The sequence below is a fragment of the Melanaphis sacchari genome, unplaced genomic scaffold, assembly GCF_002803265.2.
Source record: "Melanaphis sacchari strain LSU unplaced genomic scaffold, SCAv2.0 Contig53_pilon_pilon, whole genome shotgun sequence".
Taxonomy (NCBI): Eukaryota; Metazoa; Arthropoda; class Insecta; order Hemiptera; family Aphididae; genus Melanaphis; species Melanaphis sacchari.
Window position 1 is genome coordinate 1479719 of NW_020271371.1, and position 19577 is coordinate 1499295.

At 26.7% G+C, this 19577-nt stretch overlaps 2 protein-coding genes across 6 annotated transcripts; one reads left to right on the forward strand and one right to left on the reverse strand.

The window, feature by feature from the left end:
* Positions 1 to 2990: 2990 nt before the first annotated feature.
* LOC112599590 (cat eye syndrome critical region protein 2-like) lies at positions 2991 to 7213 on the reverse strand. The gene is made up of 6 exons (XM_025346545.1): positions 6235 to 7213; positions 6006 to 6165; positions 5223 to 5314; positions 4624 to 4764; positions 3863 to 4144; positions 2991 to 3733 (listed from the first exon to the last, which is right to left on the reverse strand). Exons 2-6 carry the CDS (start codon positions 6010 to 6012, stop codon positions 3023 to 3025), a joined length of 1233 nt encoding a protein of 410 aa, XP_025202330.1. The 5' UTR covers positions 6013 to 6165; positions 6235 to 7213; the 3' UTR covers positions 2991 to 3022.
* Positions 7214 to 7919: 706 nt separating this feature from the next.
* LOC112599589 (cleavage and polyadenylation specificity factor subunit CG7185-like) lies at positions 7920 to 18363 on the forward strand. Of its 5 annotated transcripts, none has more exons than XM_025346541.1 (12): positions 8146 to 8214; positions 9691 to 9906; positions 10003 to 10230; positions 10297 to 10633; positions 10718 to 10785; positions 10846 to 11035; positions 11143 to 11553; positions 11618 to 11744; positions 11982 to 12089; positions 12196 to 12276; positions 12428 to 12621; positions 18245 to 18363. In XM_025346541.1, the coding sequence occupies exons 1-11, from the start codon at positions 8146 to 8148 to the stop codon at positions 12609 to 12611; spliced, it is 2019 nt and encodes a 672-aa protein (XP_025202326.1). In that variant the 3' UTR covers positions 12612 to 12621; positions 18245 to 18363. The 5 variants fall into 5 exon arrangements, with proteins under 5 accessions (XP_025202325.1, XP_025202328.1, XP_025202329.1 ...); XM_025346542.1 differs by having other exon boundaries at positions 11994 to 12089; XM_025346540.1 differs by lacking the exon at positions 18245 to 18363 and having other exon boundaries at positions 7920 to 8214; positions 12428 to 12611.
* Positions 18364 to 19577: the final 1214 nt, after the last annotated feature.

The following is a 19577-nucleotide window of genomic DNA, read 5'->3' on the forward strand; positions in this document are numbered from 1 at the left end:
TGTTTACATGTGTGGTCAATATATAGTTTGGTAAATAGTGGTAATTAAGCGAATTTAGCGAGCGACAAATTTACTTAATCTGCATCTACAAAAATATTAAAATGTTGGGCAGTTCTAAAATTTTCTTAGCGCAAGCTCTGTATATAATATAATGTGTAAGTATTAGGGAGCTACTAAATAAGACACTTACCAGTTACCATGGGCATGTTCTATACTCTATTGACGTTTGATTTTGTTGTTATGAGCGCAATAACATGTAATCCTTTACGAAACTCGGAATCTTCAAAAAATGTTCAGAATACGTCTGCAATTTTTGAAACGTTAAATACTTTTGATGTCTTGAACACTATTCAATTTATGTGTAGAAGAAACGAATCAAAAACAGGTATAAAAAAGTTGATGTACTATTGTAAAGAGTTAATAAAAGAAAAGGATAATTATTTATCATTGGAAAATTTTATAGACATAAAAATTAACGATATACGATCTGGTCTGGTAAAATTATTAAATTTAGAAAATAAAGCGATTGTTTGTAAAAGTTTAAGGCATTTGTTACCTATAATTATGTATGGAATATTTATTAATGACATAAATGGATCGACAGAGAACGGAAACAGTAGAATGGATATGACTGACGAGTTATTTAAAAAAAAGTCGGATTTTTTGAACAATAAAAATTCAAGCATTGAAGAAAAACTTCAACAATTAAAAACAACAACGACGAAAATCGGCAGAACCAACAAAAAGCTATTAATCAAAATACCAGAACATAGCAAGGAAGAATTTTCAGAAATAAGCAGTAGTTTATTGAAAAATGTCGAAACAACAGTTCAGCTCATTTTACCTTTTATCCAAGAACTTGATTGTTTTCATAATTTATATAAGATAGACAAAGTGATGACTACTAATAAGTTTGATCGTAACATTTTGTTGTTATTAATTCTTGATGAAATGAAGAATATGTACAAGACAGAGTGTTACGTCGACGTCGACGAAGCGAAAATCTTTCAGAACGGAGATAGAAGTTGGATATTCGAGTCCAAGTACGATTCGACACCCTTGCAGATTGTCAGAGAAATCAATAGGATGTTCGTGGCTATACAGAATGATTTGCAATCGTTGTTTGTAAAATTTGTTTTCGTAAACAATCCTAAGAGGTTCCTGAGGCAGTCTCCGAACGTGTCGTTTGTGTTCTACCATACGTTCAACAAGTATTACGATCCCGACGTTTGGAAATCGATTGGCGACGAAACCATAATAGATTACGTATCTGACTCCGCCAAACCAATAACGACGTCGATCGATAAAGTCGCATCGAATCTATTAAAAACAATCCAAGGGATCACGGACGGACTTGCCGCATTTGTAAAAAATAGCGTTAGGTGTCGGTGTTGTGCGTACTTAAATCTTATGATAAAACTGAACTACTGTAGCATGAGCGTGTTAGCGACAAACGTGTGGGAAGTTCGACGGTTGACTGTAAACGAGCAGGAAATCCGAAGGTTGATGGTCAAAGAGTTGCAGCAATTCGAACAGGACAAAATTTACAGCTTACTCCACGATAAAATAAAAAAACTTGGGATAACCAAGTGTTTTATCGGTAATGACATCGGTACAATTGCTGAGTTACTGGATAAAGACAATGATGATAAATTTTTTCGAAGCATCTACGCCATCTACTGGAACCAGAATGCTCAATCAATCGCTAAGGCGATCGAAATTATATGGAATTATACGTCAAGTGTGGGCTTTATGGTGGAATTTGGTTCTATGTTATTAGATATCCATCAGATTCAGATCCATTGCGAGTCTGGTATGAAATTTGTCGAGAATCTGGTTAAATGGTACAAATGGAGTGAGCGGGCGTACAAGGATCACTGTTTCCGAGATGAGTATGGTGAAAATTTGTCTACTTTTAGCGAGAACATGAAATTGTCATTGAAAGCCATGACCGATAATCCTGAGATGAGATTAACTCTAGAATGGATAATGAAGATGACTTACACTCTTAATGACGATTTGGTAGATGATTTAATGATGGTCCATAAAAACTTTTAATAATGGGCAATATTGATAATAACGAAATGTATTAAACTGAAAACATTTACGAAAATGACACCTCATACCAACAATAATAATGGTTAGTGTTACTACTAGAAACACTTGGACAAAAGGTATTTTAGGGATTATCATCTGTCCATATTATATAAAATGTGTTAATTATTAAAAGGAAAAAAGATGTCTCTTAGTTTATGACTTATTTCGTATTACATAATTTAATCATTTTATTATGTTAACAATATATTATTGATATTATCCAATAATTAAATATAAAGATATTCAATAAATTTTGCTAATTTCATTTTTTGTAGTTTTTATTCAAGAAAATCTTGAATAATTTTGAAATTTGTTTTCACTTTTATATCAAGTTCAGCTACCAATCTTTGAAAGTAGATTCAGGACAGCGGCTATAAGAATTACATATATTTTTTTGAAAAATTTTAGTAATCAGAAGATTAAAAGTACAAAAAAAAGTTAATAAAATTCAGTATAACATATTACAATAGTTACTAATAACAAGGTAGAAAATATTGGTATATTAATATTCTTTTTTTTCTCTTTATCTCACACAAGTAGGTTAATTTTTTCTATTTTTATACAGACATACCTATTATAAAAACTATGTTTTCAAATTTGATATTAATACGAGTACAATTAATTTTATCATTGGTAATTCTGTTTTATATTTGTAAGGGAAGCAATGAATACATAAATATATATTTTAATACATCATTAATTTAAAAAAAAGTTAAACTATTCATAATAAAGTTTAAAGTATAACACAATTATTCTGTTTTAGAAAAACTATCAATATTAATAATAATATGATATAGTATAACATTATCACCTTAATTAATGTTATACTTCAAAAAACTTAATAAATTTAATTCAATTAACATAATAAAATAAAATAAATACAAAACTATGTGTTGACAAATTATATTTAAGTAGAGTAATAATTTTAAAGTAATAAATCTTTGAACGGCGGTGTTTTAGTTATGTTTTTTGAGGATCGTAATTTACGTTTTAAGTTATTATAATGATGAGTATTTTCTTGATCAAAGCGTTCAATGTTTACATGAAGTACTTGATCTAACTCTGTAATTTTGTTCACACATTTATTTATCACATTTACATTACCACTTTTTAACTGTAATTTTAATGGTGTTTTATTGTAACATTTTTCTATTTGTCCAACATCATTTTTAAATACTTTTATGGGGTGTGAAATATTTTGGTTTTGGTGATGTACATTTAGATTTATTCTAGATATATTTCTTTGAGATATGGATGATTCATACATATTTTTGGTTTGGTTTTCCATAATATTTTGTGAGTATTGTTTGTGCTCATTAACACTAGAATTTGTATTTAATTTTTTATGTTCAACTTCCATAACATTCATAGATCGAAGAGTTCTTGTAAAAGTACTTCTTAAAGGCTTATTAGGCTTCATATATACATAATAGGACTTTTTCCTTTTTACTTTAGGAAGATTTGTAATAATATTACAAATTGCTTTATGTAAACATCTAATATTTATGTTATTACTATATTGAGTAATATCAGCCAATGAATACCAATTGTCAATATTATCACATATTGTATTCCATTTTCCTGAGCCAAAAACTCCTGATGGAAAAGGTTCATGTGGAATTGTTTTATGGAGATTCTGTAAAACAAAAATTAAATTAATTTTTTTTAGTTAATCTAAAAATATAGTAGTGCATACAAATTTTTTAGTAATTAATTTTATCAAATAATTTAAAAATAATTAAAATATATTATAAAGCCAACTTACATGCTCTACTGATAAGTTTGTAGATAGATTATGTACATTTTCAAAGTCTTCTCTATATAATTTATTGCTACCAAAATACCAATATACTGATTTATTTAGGTCAAAACCTAGTGGTTTTACATTTAACATGTGCCACATTTTAGGTTTATTAGATATTTTATTTTGAATATGCTTAACATCAAGAACCAAATGACAATAGATGTATAGAGCTTCGACTTTTTGTTTACGAGTTAAATAATCAAAATGTGTGGCTGAATCTAGTGAATATTTAAAGTTGTAAAGCTGAAAAATATATAAAATACATAATTACAAGTTTACACCTTTTACAAGTTTATAATAACCAGGGTTTGAAACTTAAAACACTAAACTATTTATTTCTATTTGTTTGTATTCAAAACAATTCATAATATTATTAATAACAAATTCAATTTCAAAAGTGGATAAACTTGTAATTTACAAGTAATTATCTAATAATAAGAAATATATAATTACTGCTTGCTTTCATTATATGTATATTTATAGAATAATTTAAAGGTTTAAAATATATATTTGTTTTCAAAATAAAAAATCACAACATTTGAGAAAGATAAAAAAAAATTAAGTTTTCAACAAAAATGTTAGATTATCTTATCAAAAAAGTACAAACTAAAAATATATAAAGAAGCGTATAAAATTCCACATTATAATACTCAATGGTTTGAAACAATTTTGTTTATTAATGTTTTAAAATTAATAACATATTAATATAAGCTTGAACTTACTATGCATTTATTTTTAAATTTTTTTTTCATCACATTCCACCATTCGTCTGTGCTCGGGTCATAAAAACCACAAATTTTGGTAAACCGGATTGCCATATCAGTTAATAAATATGAATTCTCTTCAATTGCATTTTCAAATTCCTATACAATTTTTTTTCAATAATAAGTACATTTTTAATAATAGACATTATAGTCCATCGTGTTTATTTGATTATTATTATAAACATATTCCATGGATTTAGAGTGAATTAATTTCTTTTTGTTTAGCAAAACAACTTAGCTAATAAAAATATGATATATCACATGAATTAGAAATATGAATTCATAATACAGCTATAAAGTATAGATATTTGTAATAAAATAATGAAGTACAATAATTAGGTAATTAGAAAAATCAATAATTGTAACTAAGTAATAAATTAATATAATAAGAATAATAGATTATTTTTAAATACCTATATTGTACCAATTTTAACTACTCACTAAATTGATGAATTTTTATTTTAAAATTTAGTTTAAAATAAAAAAAAATAAAACTAATGTTAATTCTTTTTATCCATTAAATGGGTATAATTTTCAAAATAACATTCTATACTTACATTTATATCTATTAGACTGATATCTTTAGTGATATGGGTGAAAACTTTACAAAAATGCACAATACTTGGTATCTCCCACCAAGTTTGAATTTCTAAAATGTAATAAATTATTTTTAATACAAAATGATAATACATTTCAAAAAATAATTATAAAAATTTATTAACTTAAATTTTTAAGTACTTAACAAGAGTGTATTTTTACATATTCATTTTTCTAAACTATTTAAGGACTGTTTATATTGATAACATTTTTTTTTTTGAAATGATTATACTTTTTTCATATAAATCACTTTTTTGGACATTTTAATTGTACCATAAATTTTGTGATTATCATAAGAATTATTTAATTTCTTATGTTTTTATTGTCTAACTGAAAAGGATTATGATACATTTGTAATAGTCATATATATATATATTTAAACAAAAAAATAACATGTTTTAAAATTTAAATTCACATTTAAAAAAAACTAAATATTTTAATAATTTTTTAATTTATATTATAATAGATTTATTTGATTTTGAAAACTAAATCAAAATATGGATACGTAATATACAGAAGACCTATGATATTTAGTATAAATTTAATAATACGTCTCAGTATTTTCAGGACACAAAGACGCAAAATTTAACAAAAATGGAGGGAAATTAAGTTACATAGTATATATATTGATATACCTTGGTTTTAGTTGAATTTAAAAACCGTCTTTTTACTTAAAGTTTAGTGAAATGCTTATACTTAAAAATAATTGCGTATTATTAATGATTAAGTAAATTGGAACTTACCGTCCATTATGACTGATGAAATGACGAAATAACGTAAGAATAAAATTGTTGATAAGACTATTTGGTATACTACATAAGCATATTATATAGTTATATTAAAGTCTATATAGTACTTTTATATGGTACCTATATTATTAGCAGCTGCTGCATACTGCATAGTCTACATAATAAATATATACATTTTTAGTTGTCATAATTAGTTATATAAAAACGTGTCACAGTGTCTTACTAATATCTCTCAAATCGTATTATGAAGTTATTTAAAATTTATAAGTAATAAATATAAATTATTGTTTAATTATAAGCGTTCAGCGGAGTCGACTGGTATAATTTTATTATTAACGTATTATGGTGTACAATCGAAAATTATTTCCGAAAATCACTTTTTAGAGCATACAAAATAAAAATTCACATAAATGATAGACGAAGGAAATGAAGAGTAAATTTTTCAATGGATAACAACTAAATCATTAAAGGCCACTGAATCAGACAATGAGCTGTCTATAAACAGTAAACACTAAACTCGTTTAGTTATCCAACCCGTGAAAACCGAACTTTGTATACTGCGTGTAGAAGGAAAAACAGAAGTCTGAACTCTGAAGTACTAGAACTAGAAAATAGACACAACACTAAAGTGTAAAAATAGAGTTCTACAAAAACTAAAAAGTACGAAATTAAATTTTCAACTGACATTAAACAATAAACCATTTAACAACTACGAACGAATCCATTTTGTATTTTTGACTTTTTGTCCGTGAAAACTAAAAACTAAAAAGTCGTTGAAAGCTATCAGTGTGACACCAAAAAGAAAATTAAAAGTTAGAAACTACAGAGATATCAGATGATGCATTTCAGCATTCTGACATCTTGTCCCACCGATAATGTACTATGGTATATTATCATAGTGTATTATCCGTGATTTTGTCTATCGTTCATGTCACACGTTAACAAATCGACGAAGTTGTTCCCGCCCGTCGATTGCTACGTTGCCATTTCTTTCCGATAAAAAGGGTTTCAAAGTTTCAATCAAAATTTCAAATCAGTAGGAAGTAACCACTAACCATCAACAATCAAAAATATAATAATGCATCAGGGTTATTTGTCTTTGGACTCTTTGGAGGGTTGTGAATTGTTATACTGTTATACTATGGCTAAAACTTTATCTTTTTGATATTATTTCAAAAATACCTTTTCTCGTTTATTAGTTGATTTGTAAAAAGAACCTACTTAATACTTTAGTTTCTATGGTATTTACTTACAATAAGTAATTTATATTTTTATATGTTTAAGATTTATTAATTTAAGTCACAGACGTAATACGACTGAGAACTACATAGAAATATTACAGTATATGCCATGATATAATATTAAGAATAATTTATTAATATTTATAACGACTTTGTTTATCAAATAGATAGATAGTGACACTACTGAGTACTGACACTATTTGAATGAAAAAATTGGAGGTTACTAATGTACTATTTAATTATAAAATTACAACCTAGTAGTACAGCGCATGATTTTATTTAAGCAAATCAATTATCGTTTGTTAATTCGATCGACTTAAGACAAAATATATTACTATAATTGTATTAAAGTACGTTAGTTTTATAAAAATAAATGTTTGTTAAAAAATATTAATCAAATGGTACTCATGAAAACCACCATGACGGAAAAGTTTCCAATTTCATTTAGCATACGTAAATATCGCGATTTAAAATATACTTTAATAAGAGTTAAGCAGGTGCAGATATTTTTTAATTGTGGTAAATATTAATTAATTATTATCAGTATTTAAATAACCGCGTTATTCGTGATGAACAGTATTGCCAATCATTCGCTAATTCCGTGTTGGGAATCGATAATTTTCTTCCGCTGGAACTATCGCACTGTATGTCGCCGCAATTGACAACAAAAATTTTCTGCGGGCTGGGCTGCATCCTGCAACTATTAACGGCGGCACAACGCCGTCCCTCGTAAACAACGGAAAACCTCCCCGCGCGGCTTCCAACACCCCCACTACGAAGTTTTTGAACTCTACGCGTGCGCAGTCTACGTGCCGCACGTCTGTGTGTGTGACTGTGTGTCTGCCAACGCCATCGTCGTCGAGGTTCTCTATAGTCCGCTGTCTGGATAGAGTATGACAAAAATGGCCGACGGCGTGGACATCGATCTGTACGCCGACGATTTGGAACAAGACTTCGCCCAGGTAAGATTCTAATACTAATCCACTTGAACTTGTCGTTATTGTTATGTTTGTGTTAAGCGCGCGTGTCTCCCATTACTGATCATACCGAAAGTGCGTCTGCCCGTCGGTAATGGCGGTAGGTTTAGCGTATGTAGCCGGATTCGGCTATTACTTCGAAATATTTGTCTTTCACTTGCAATGTTTTGTGTACTGCCCTTTGCATGAGATCTATATGCGTCATCATTTCACAGTTGCCTTCGTTTTCTCCGCTAACTCGTTCATTTGTTCACCCATTTGCCACTAACCCAGTCATGTCAAACGCGTGTGACATGCCAGATCTCCTGGTAACTGACACATTAGGTCATTTGGCCGTTTCCGATATGTTATCTATTGGTGATTTGACGCTTGTCATCTGTGTCATGGACCACAGTACCACTTAATTCACTTGGGTAGTTAATGGGTTTCCCAAACCTTTCATAATTGATGAATATTGTCACATTTTAATTTGTAAGATGCTAAATGTTTACTCACTAAGTTTTTATATTTTAAATAAGTATGTGATTATAGGTTTTACTACCATACAACTTATACAGCTTAATCATGCAAATCTTATTATTATCTCATATCTATTATGATTTATGCTACTGAATTACTCTTCATATTGTTTAAAGCACTATGTAATTTCTATTATGTATTTGATAATTAATAGAAACGGAAGATTTTTATTTTATAAACATACATTTTGTATAGAAGACTATATAATCACTTGTGTCATAAAAAAGTTAATATTCTTAATTTTATATGTACTTATTAGCCTTATGTCATAATTGAAATTTGTATTTATACAAATGTGTTATAACAACAAAAAAAAAATATGAGTATTTTGATGATAATTGTTCAAATACCATGCATATAATTGTACAATTTTCTTAATAACAAAGCAAAATAATCATTTAATACCTATTTATTTATTTTTTCAACAAAAAATTATATACATTTTATTCTTACGTATACCTTTTTAATTATGTATAATAAATATATAAAAATACAGTTAGGTTCTTGGGTATAATTAAATAAGCTTTGTCAAAGAAGAATATATAGTGTTTTTTTTAAGTCTGAAATAGTATTTGTCAAGTTACATGTTTCATATATTTGAAAAAATCATTTTTCATTTTATGTTTCATGAATGTTATCATGAATCATGATAGATGTGAAAAATATAGTAATTGAGTTACTATATTTTGAAATATATTTATTACCCTTTTAAAGTTAATTTAATGAAAATAATTTTTCTTGATTAATTTATGTGTTAATATCTAAGTCTCTGAAATAACATTAAGTTATTTATGATAATCATATTTATTAGGTATTAAGTTAATTTTTGTTATCTATTAGAATTGGTTAATTAAATATTTGTTACGTATTAGTTACAATAATTTGTAAATTTTAAACATCATTTTATATTGTTATTTTATTGTGTGCAATTTATCATTTCAGGAGGATTTTGCTGGAAATGATAATGTAGATTTGTATGATGATGTCATATCTGGGACAAATGATAGTGCTCAGACAAGACAACCAGTTGATGGACCTCCCAATGCTAATCAAAATAGCACACCATTAGTCACAAATGGTTCGTCTACTAACAGCTCCTCTAATAATAATTCTACTACAGGACGTCGGTACCAATTATATATTGGTAATTTAACATGGGTAAGTAAAATAAGTGTATTTGTCATTTAATCAATTATGGTTTGTGTTTTACAATTGCTTTTTAAGTCTTAATTTATGCATAAATGTATTTTTTAGTGGACAACTGATCAAGATATAACAGACAGTGTTACAAGCATAGGTGTTTCTGATTTTATTGAGGTCAAATTTTTTGAAAATCGAGGAAATGGCCAATCTAAGGGTTTTTGTGTTGTTACATTGGGCTCAGAGCATAGTTTACGAATGGTTATGGATAGACTACCAAAAAAAGAGTTACATGGACAATCACCTGTTGTCACTTTTCCAACTAAACAAGCCCTCTTACAGGTAATTATCTTAAATGTTTGTTTGTTTAATGTTTAAAAATAATATTTATATATGTTTATTTAATAGTTTGAATCACAATCAAAAACTCGACCACTGCCTCCACCTAACAATCAGAACATGCCTTCTATGGGTGGAATGTCTAGAACACCTGGTCAAGTTATGCAGCAACCTATGCGTGGTGGTCCTATGATGTCACAACAACCTATGATGCAACAGCAAGGAATGAGAAACAGAATGCCAATGCAAGGTATGCAACAACCCCCTCAAGGCATGCAGCCACCAATGGGAATGACTAATGGACATAGAATGCCATTGCAATCAGGAGGCCCTATGGGTCCCCATCAACAAGGTCCACCTCCTCCTGGTTACCAAAACCAATGGAATGGACTTAATCAACAAATGGGTAATTATTTAGTTTAAATAAATCTATATTTTATTAATTCATTTAATTATTTTTTTAACTGTTTTGCTATCCAAAACTATTTAGGTCCTCCAAGACCAGGAATGCAACCTCAAGGACCAGTGGGTCAGCCTAGAGGACCACCTCCAGGAATGGTGATTATCATAAATATTCTTATTTATTTTTTAATTTCTATTAATTTATTATTATTTTAGTTTCCGCCAGGCCAAGGTCCACCACGAATGGGCCCACCACAAGGTCCTCAGGGTCCACCAGGACCTGGAGGTCCACGTGGTGATTGGAATCGTCCTCCTGGAATGGCACCACATCAAATGGCTCCCCCAGGTTCTGGTTTTCCTCCGCATCAACAAGGTCCGCCAATGCAAGGACCTCCGCCTGGTCAAGGTAAGTTTTTCAAGTCTCATGTGTTAAAGGTATTAGTATATTGTTATTACTTTTGACATACTTGTATAATTTAAACATATTTTATTAAATTTTAATGTTAATTTTAGGGCCAGTTCAAATGATGCCAGGTGGTCCTGGTCAAGCACCAGCTCCACATGTAAATCCGGCATTCTTCCAACAGCCCAGTGGTGCTCCTCAGGGACCTCCAGGTCATCCAGGATATGGTCCCCCTAATGGACCTTCTTCTCGACCATACATGAATAATGATATGGGAATGTCTGAACAAGAATTGGAAGAAATTATGAGTAGAAATAGAACTGTTTCTAGTTCTGCTATCGCTCGAGCTGTAGCTGATGCTGCTGCTGGTGAATTCTCAAATGCTATTGAAACTTTGGTTACAGCAATATCATTGATAAAACAATCTAAGGTTGCTAGTGATGAACGCTGCAAAATATTAGTGAGTTCTTTGCACGATACATTACATGGAATTGAAAGCAAGAGTTACAGTTCAAGAAGAGGTAACTAATAAGTGATTTCTCATTTTTAGTAGATAAATTCTATTGCGTATATATTTTTATTTAGAGAGGTCTAGATCACCTCGTGACAGATTGCATAGAAGATCAAGGCGTGAGCGTACTAGATCCCGTGAACGTGACTATAGAGACAGAAGTCGTGAACGAGATCGTGATAGGGAAAGAGATCGTGACAAGTACGTTGTAGCTTTTTTGTATTATTTAGTTATGACAAGTCTATAGCTTTTTATTATTTTAAATTAACTGTTATTATGTGATCTAAACTCAACCTTGTTTTTAATAATAATTTTAAGATAATTTAGATTATTATTTTTGTTAATACAACTATAATGAATATTGAATATCTTACATCATCCTCTAATTAAAGGCTATATATAAAAAAAAAAAAAAAATATTAAGTTGCCATAACATAGATGTGTTAACAGGTACGTTGACCGTTATTATACATCAGAACGAGACAGTGACAGAGATAGGGATAGAGAAAGGGATCGCGAATACAGAGAGAGAAGTCGGGAAGACAGGTAAGATTCTTGAATTAATTTTAAAATTCATGAAAAATTCTTCTTGGAAGTATTTGCACTTTTTAAGTATCCATACTTGTTGAGGGTAAAGTTTATTGTTTAACAGTTCTGTAAAAGCAAGCAGCCGAAGTAGGAAAATCACTCCGCCTGACGTTACCGAGTCTGTTCCTGTATCCTCTAAATCCAGGTAATATCACTCAATCTTCATTTCCTTTCATCAAGTTTCCTAAAAATAATAAGAATAAAAAAAAATAAGTTAATAATAATAATCTATAGACTTGTTTGTGAATTATACTATACATATGTTGTTACATTTTTCAAATTGTTTATTACTTTAGGTATTATGATGATCGTTATCGAGAACGTGAACGCGATAGAGATAGAGAACGTGATCGAGAACGTGAACGCGAACGAGAACCAACCTCTAGTAGGAGAGCAGTAGATGCGGACAGAGATATTGAACGTGATCGAGACCGTAGAGAAGACCGAGCTGAATCTTCACATCGTAGTTCTAGACATTAATACATCTATGGTAAGTATTTTTTATTGTAAGTATTGTAAACTAGACAACTGATGTTTTATTTAGATTGTTAAATTTTAGCATAGATAATATAAATTTCACAATCCTTTTTTTAAATTTTTATTAGTTTATTTTTAGTTTTTAATTTAATTTTAGTTTTTGTTTTGTTTGATGGTCTTTCCTTAATTCATACATTCAATTATGTTAATATTTATTAATTTAAAAAAAGAGAACTTAAATAATATTAAGAAAAGGCTGATTCAATTTTCTTTTTATACATTTCAATAACAATTGAATATAGCCTTTTTAACCAATTGCTGTGATAAATGAGCTGTGATAAAAATAACATATTTAATATGTAACATTAAATACAATTTTGTATTTAATAATAGTGTATCTGTGAAAAAATAATTTTTGTATTAGGAATATGTGTTAAGCTTTTTAAAACACAAGTGAATTAGGTATATTTAAGAATTTTTGCATGCATTTTTGTTAAACTTAAACCAAGCATAGATTAAGATTTATACATATATAAGTGTTTACTTTTAAAATTGATAGTACAAATATGATTACATTATGTTTTTATGATTATTTTTTACAAAATAGTATTTTTTAACCAATCATTAACTGATGGATATCATAAAGGGTATATAATTTGGTATTTATATAATTTTTTTTATCTAGTGTTATAATTTATAATTTTCTACATAATTTTATTCTTCGAGTTTCTATTATGTGCTACCTACCCACATTAGGTTTTTAAAAGCTTCGTTTATGTTATAATTGCCTAGTTTGAATTATATTTGTTACAATTGGTTAACATAATTAGTATTTATTTTTAAAGTTGTCTGTATAAAAATACATGGTAAACGAAGCTTTTTGTGTATTATAATTTTCTATAATTAAATCAATATTTTTATGATTTAGTTTTTTCTACAAGTGTTAAGTGCATAGTAAAGTATTTGATTTTGTATTGAATGTTTCAAAATTTAAAAATAATATTTTGATTGTTAATTCTAAGAATTACATTTAATTGATTACGGTTTTAGGCGCTTAAAATATTATTTCTGTCATCAAACGTTTTTTGATGTTTTAAAAGTTCAGTCCATAGTAAATTTTCTATTTTTCATTCGTGCAATAATATAATAAATATGTATAAAAATTACTTTATGTACATAATCTCATGTGATTGATATCTATTATTTTTGTTACTAGTCAATATAGAAATGTAAAAAACCTATTTATTTATTTTTATTTATTTATTTATTTATTTTTTTGTCAGATTACCTTTATTTACACAGTTTGATAATATATTGGTAATGAATTATTTTGAAATTGAAAGATTTTTCTATCCATATTAGTTTTCAAACTATGTATTAGAAATATTTGGAGGGAAACTTAGAAAAGAGTAAATTTATTAAAATGTATTATTTTGGTGTATCCTTAGAGGTATTGACAGTATGGTATATTTTCCAATTAGTGCTGGACTAAAAAATTTGCAAGTGTTAAGGATTAAGATATTTTAATCAAATATTATCTAAATGATTTACTATATATTTGACTTAATTGTAAATTATTATTCCAACTACTAAGTTGACTAATTGTGGTTATGTAATAAATGATAACAATTTTTATTCTGTGTCGAGGTATAAAATACAAGTTATTACTTATTACTATTTCTTAAAATTATAGTTATTTTTTAAAACAAAATACTTCTTTTATACATTCAGATTAGAATTAATTATTTTTTTTATATTTATCAAAAGTGATATGTCTCAATTCATTTTAAAACAAACCAAACAGGAACAACCATATTAATTATTATCATGTATATTACTCATAACTAACCTAAGAAAGATAACTGGTATTTTTTGGCTCAGATAATTAAATCAGAGCAGTCCACAAAACTTTTTTAAATTAAAACAAATTGGGGCGTTTGCTTTAAATAATGAAGTACGAAGTTATAAGTCATAAATTAATTTGAAACTTGTTGTTTCGTATTAAATACAGTAATGTAATAATTCTTATATCTAAAAATTTATTAATATGGTTATTTCAAAGATATTACTAATAAGGTATTACAATATTTTATATTTAATAATTTAGCTTCTGTGAAGCAATTCATTTTTAAATTTTAATTATTTTATTAGAATGTGTATTATAATTTTTTTAATTATAAAGCAATAAACAAAAAATTCTAACTTATCTTCGTTTAATAAATTTTATAGACAAACTTTACTTAATTTTAATGAAATAAATATCTTCACAAGTGCAATTTAATCAATACAAGCAATTGAAATTATATTTTAAAGCATTTGTTTTGAAAGAAGCATTAGAAAATATTTCTATATAAATGTCTATTATGGGTATGCATCAACAAAAACCTTATTCTTGATAAGTATTTTTTATGAAAGCTAACTATAGTGTTAATACTTTTTATCAATATCAACAATATATTTTTTTGGTTACTTTTATTGTTATTAAAATTATACAGTTAAACTTCTGTATAACCGTCATCAAAGAGACCAGAAGTAATGATAAATATTTAAAAGTGGTTTTTATATAGAGGTAACTGTCAACAGAAGTAGATTACTTCCAGATAACTGCTTTTATAGAGTACATGAAAATTATAAACATCTGTGTACTATTTTATCAAAATTACACAAACCTATTCATATCATACAATATCATATTCATATATTAGATTTTATGGTTTTTATTTCATCTTTGCTGTTGGATTTCCATATTTAAGTATTATATTTATATATATTTTGAGATTGGTGGCTTAAATTTTTGTTTTGTTAAAATTAATCTGCCATGACATGACAAATGTGCTCATATTTTTTCCTCTCAAAATTCTTACAATATGATTATTTGTCTATTGTTTTATTGTCATTGTATACACTTAGAAGCTTTTTAAATTGATAAGAAACACTAATGATACATAAGAAAATATTCAAATTTGTTGTGTTGGTTGTATTATTAACTATTGTATTAGTTTGATAACTAACTGCTATAAATAATTTAAAATAATTGAACATTTTTCTATTTTGGAAATTATAATAAGATTGTTAAGAAGTTACCATTATATAAAGGTAGTAATGCATTTTTCACATAATGCTTGTTAGGATAATAAAAAAATTACCATAACATACAGGAGAGAGTTGTTGAATATCTTACTGTAATTGTCGACATGTTACTGAAGCAGGAATGATTATTTAATATTTTTCTTTTAGGTTTTAAGTTTAATTCAGTTAAATAACTTTTGGGAAATCTATTTTAATAACAGTTAAAATAAGCAATTGACAAATGCTAAATCCCTAGTATATTTGGTTATTTTTTTATAAATCTTTTTATATATTTATAGTTTTCACAACTATCACAGTATTATATTTTCTACAAGTAAATTATTTAAATGAATCAATAGTATAAACTCATTTTTGATTTATTTGGTAGTAGTTAAATGACCATGTAGTTACATTTATAATATGTAAAACAATTACTTATCAAAAGCTAAGAACTTAATAGTCAACATGACACCTGAACAGTTTTCAATTTCCTAGTATTCAGTCGTTTTGCTTTGTTATATATTGCTTAAAGTATATCTATTAATCAATAATTAAATAAGTTACTAATTTCTAGTTTTTAAGTTATTGCTCGATAGAAACCTATTAAAAAAATTTACATTAAGGTAGTGTAAGTTAAAAATATTATTAAATACAATTATATTTGTATTTATAAATCTATAATTTATTTTTATATTCCCAGAGATAATATAATAGTTTTTTTTATGGTAAATAATTTATAGTTCTGATCTTTTTAAACTAATTGAAATAATTTTTTATGATGAATACAAAACATTGTTCAATATGTGTTAATTATTAAATATGTTTAAACTATTGGATTGAATGTTACTGTGGTCAAATATTTAATATTAATGATTTTTGGGCTTTATAATAATTATTATTTTTAATAAAATTAAATGTAATATATACATCATCTAAGTAGTTTTTCTGATTGTGTATATCAAAAATATCAAATAAGCAAAACAATTTCCCAGAGAGTATGTTGTAGAAATTGGTTTATTTTTAATTTAGATTCTTAAAAATTTTACAGCAATTATTGAAAAAAAATATTTGAATACAATTATAAATTAGTGGCCTGGTATGGCATGGTGGTTGGTCTCTGTCACTAATGTGTTCCGAAGTCAAGCATCTACCGGTGTCGCTAGCTCTTGGATGGTTGATCACTTGAGCTTTTAGTGACGAATCCATGGCATACATTTTTATACCCATGTGTTTCAATCCTACTAACCAAACCTTATATAAAATACCTGCTATTCCTATGCACAGCTAATGGCCTTAGTTGCCAGGCTTAAATAAAATCAATATAAAAAAATAATTATGATATTGCACAATATTTTATTGTAAATATTCTTATGCTTTTTTGGTTTATGATGTTAATTTTTCCTGAACCTAGAATTACTTATTATTTGAGAAATAAAAAATGATAATCAAAGTGTATGAAACATTTAGTAGCTATGTGTTGTAACAGAAATAAGTTGGTTACCACTGATCATGTCTATTTAAGTATTGATTTATCATTTAAGTACAGTACCATTGAAATTTTTTAATAATTTTTTATGATACATTTATGTCAAATGATATATTTCACCTTAATTCTGAAATTTGTTGAAAAATATATTTGGGTATATTTAAAAAACTAGTTGTTAACTATTTACAAATTTAATTTTAAGTATATTTAAATAGCTTTAAAAGTAGTATTTGTGTTTTAAACCAATTGTATTTTTACAATTATATATTAATAAATTTAATTCACTAAATAAGTTAAGTCTTAAATTGTATTCTCAATCATATAACTTTGATATTGTTAATATAAACCCTTATATTTTATAATTAGGCTCATTTGAGTTATTAATAAATAGCTAAGTAATAAGAAGATATAGGTGCATTACCACTTAAGTTTCTTTTAAGTTACTATGCAATAATACCTAATAACTAGGAGTATTTACTTTTATCCTTAAAGTTATAAATAAGTAATTCCTAACAGAAATGAAGCAAATTTCTAAAATATATCAAAATAATAATTGAAATATTATCTATGTATATAATTTATGGTTTTGCACTACTGTATATTGGTTAAAATGTCTGCATTTTTGCATATCATCATATATATTATAATAAAATAGAAAATAAATGTTATTAATATTTGATAGATAAAAATATGTATTTATTACTTTTAAATTAAGTATTAATTTACATTAAATTTTTTTATTTTATACTACAAATATAATTCTGACATTTAAGTTTTGTTATAATACAATTATGTAATAGTTAAACTTTCTTAACATAAATGAATGATTCACTAATTAAATACCATATATCTTTTCCCAGAATAGAAAAAAATGAGTTGTTTTTTTTTATAATAACAATTTAATGAAATTTAAGATTTTTAAATAATGTTTAAGTTAGTATTTAAGAGTGAGACCATCTGTGCGCGTTTGCTGTCTGCCTAGAAAATGTCCATCAATCATTAAGCAGCCGTTTAAAATGACCATCATCAACAATAACTACTGAGAAAATTCATCAATGCATTGTTTTTAATTTGTTTACAGGCGCCGCTGATCCATCCATTTATATTATATAAATACAAGTTTGCGCAAGACTGTATCTTTGAAATTTATGTATCCATTTTGTAGATTGTACAAATATCATGGACATATTTAATAATGTATTTTTAAGATATCAATCTTTTATTTTTATTTATGTGCTGGTGGTATAAAATACATATTAATAATAATAATGAACATTTTAATGTAATTTTTTTTTTTCTAGTTTTCAGTTTTAAGTTTTTACTTAAAATGTGTCATTATTCTGTCTGTATCACACCTTTATTGTACCTATAATTGTTATGATTGATATTTAATAATAGTGCATTGCGACAGCTTATGACATCTGGATCTTGGAACTCAACACAATTTAGACTAGATTATTTAGGTACCTAATTTTTGTATTACACATTACATAATTATATATTATTTTTTTTTATGCTTAAATCATTAAGCATTTTCTTTTATAATGGTAATAATAAAAATATTTATCATACTAAATCTATTTAATACATTTAGTCTAATAATAAAACATATGTATTAGATTTAAGGTGAATTTTTATTTTTTCATTTTCTGCCCTTTTCGTCATTATTGCCTTTCATCTGTGTATATATATATATATATATTTTTTAATTTATTTTTTTTTTTTACTTGTACTGTTTTGTCAAGACCCATATTTAAAAAAAACAAACTAAAATCTGTTTTAAAATTTTATTACTTATATTTGTTTTAATGAAATATAATTGTAATCATTGTGTATGTAGGTCTAAATTATTATTTTTTTATTTTAAATGGTAATAAAAATGAGCTGAAAAGAATTGGTTACAACTATTTGTTATGTAAGTAAATCATAGTTGAAGAATTTGTCATGGCATTATGTTTATTGTAGGTAGGTCTACAATTGTTGGTTTAAAGTGCAAATTTTTTATGTTAGAAAATTGTATCTCAACTAAAAATCAATGTGATTATTAATCTTCGTGTGCTCATTATGTGTTGCTTAACGTCGGAAGAAACTAACCTTTATCGAATGATCAATGATTTATTACTGTTGAATAAAAGGAAAAAAAAATTTTCGACTTGAATTCTTTTTTTCTTGACAATTGATGGTAGACAAGTTTTAGGTATATTATTTAATTTCATTAAAGTTTTATTGTTTTTTTTTTTTTTTTTTTTTAATTATTTAGTCTAAAGAGTAGGCAATTAGCGTGTAGTATGTACGCAGTCATACCTATGAAATATGTACTGTTCATATAAGAATTAATGTTAGTGGATGTTCTTAAATAATCGCGCGCCAAGTAGACTGGTCAAAGATATTATATACTATTCTTGAAATCTGAT

What these genes read in the sequence shown, in the direction of transcription:
- LOC112599589 (XM_025346540.1), top strand. Translation starts at nt 8,146, where the DNA reads ATGACAAAAATGGCCGACGGCGTGGACATCGATCTGTACGCCGACGAT. An exon ending in CTAAACAAGCCCTCTTACAG is followed by an intron (nt 10,231 to 10,296) that starts GTAATTATCTTA and finishes TTTATTTAATAG; the next exon opens with TTTGAATCACAATCAAAAAC. An exon ending in GAGTTACAGTTCAAGAAGAG is followed by an intron (nt 11,554 to 11,617) that starts GTAACTAATAAG and finishes ATTTTTATTTAG; the next exon opens with AGAGGTCTAGATCACCTCGT.
- LOC112599590 (XM_025346545.1), bottom strand. An exon ending in TCAGTCTAATAGATATAAAT is followed by an intron (nt 4,765 to 5,222) that starts GTAAGTATAGAA and finishes AAAATTGTATAG; the next exon opens with GAATTTGAAAATGCAATTGA. An exon ending in CAAACTTATCAGTAGAGCAT is followed by an intron (nt 3,734 to 3,862) that starts GTAAGTTGGCTT and finishes TTTGTTTTACAG; the next exon opens with AATCTCCATAAAACAATTCC.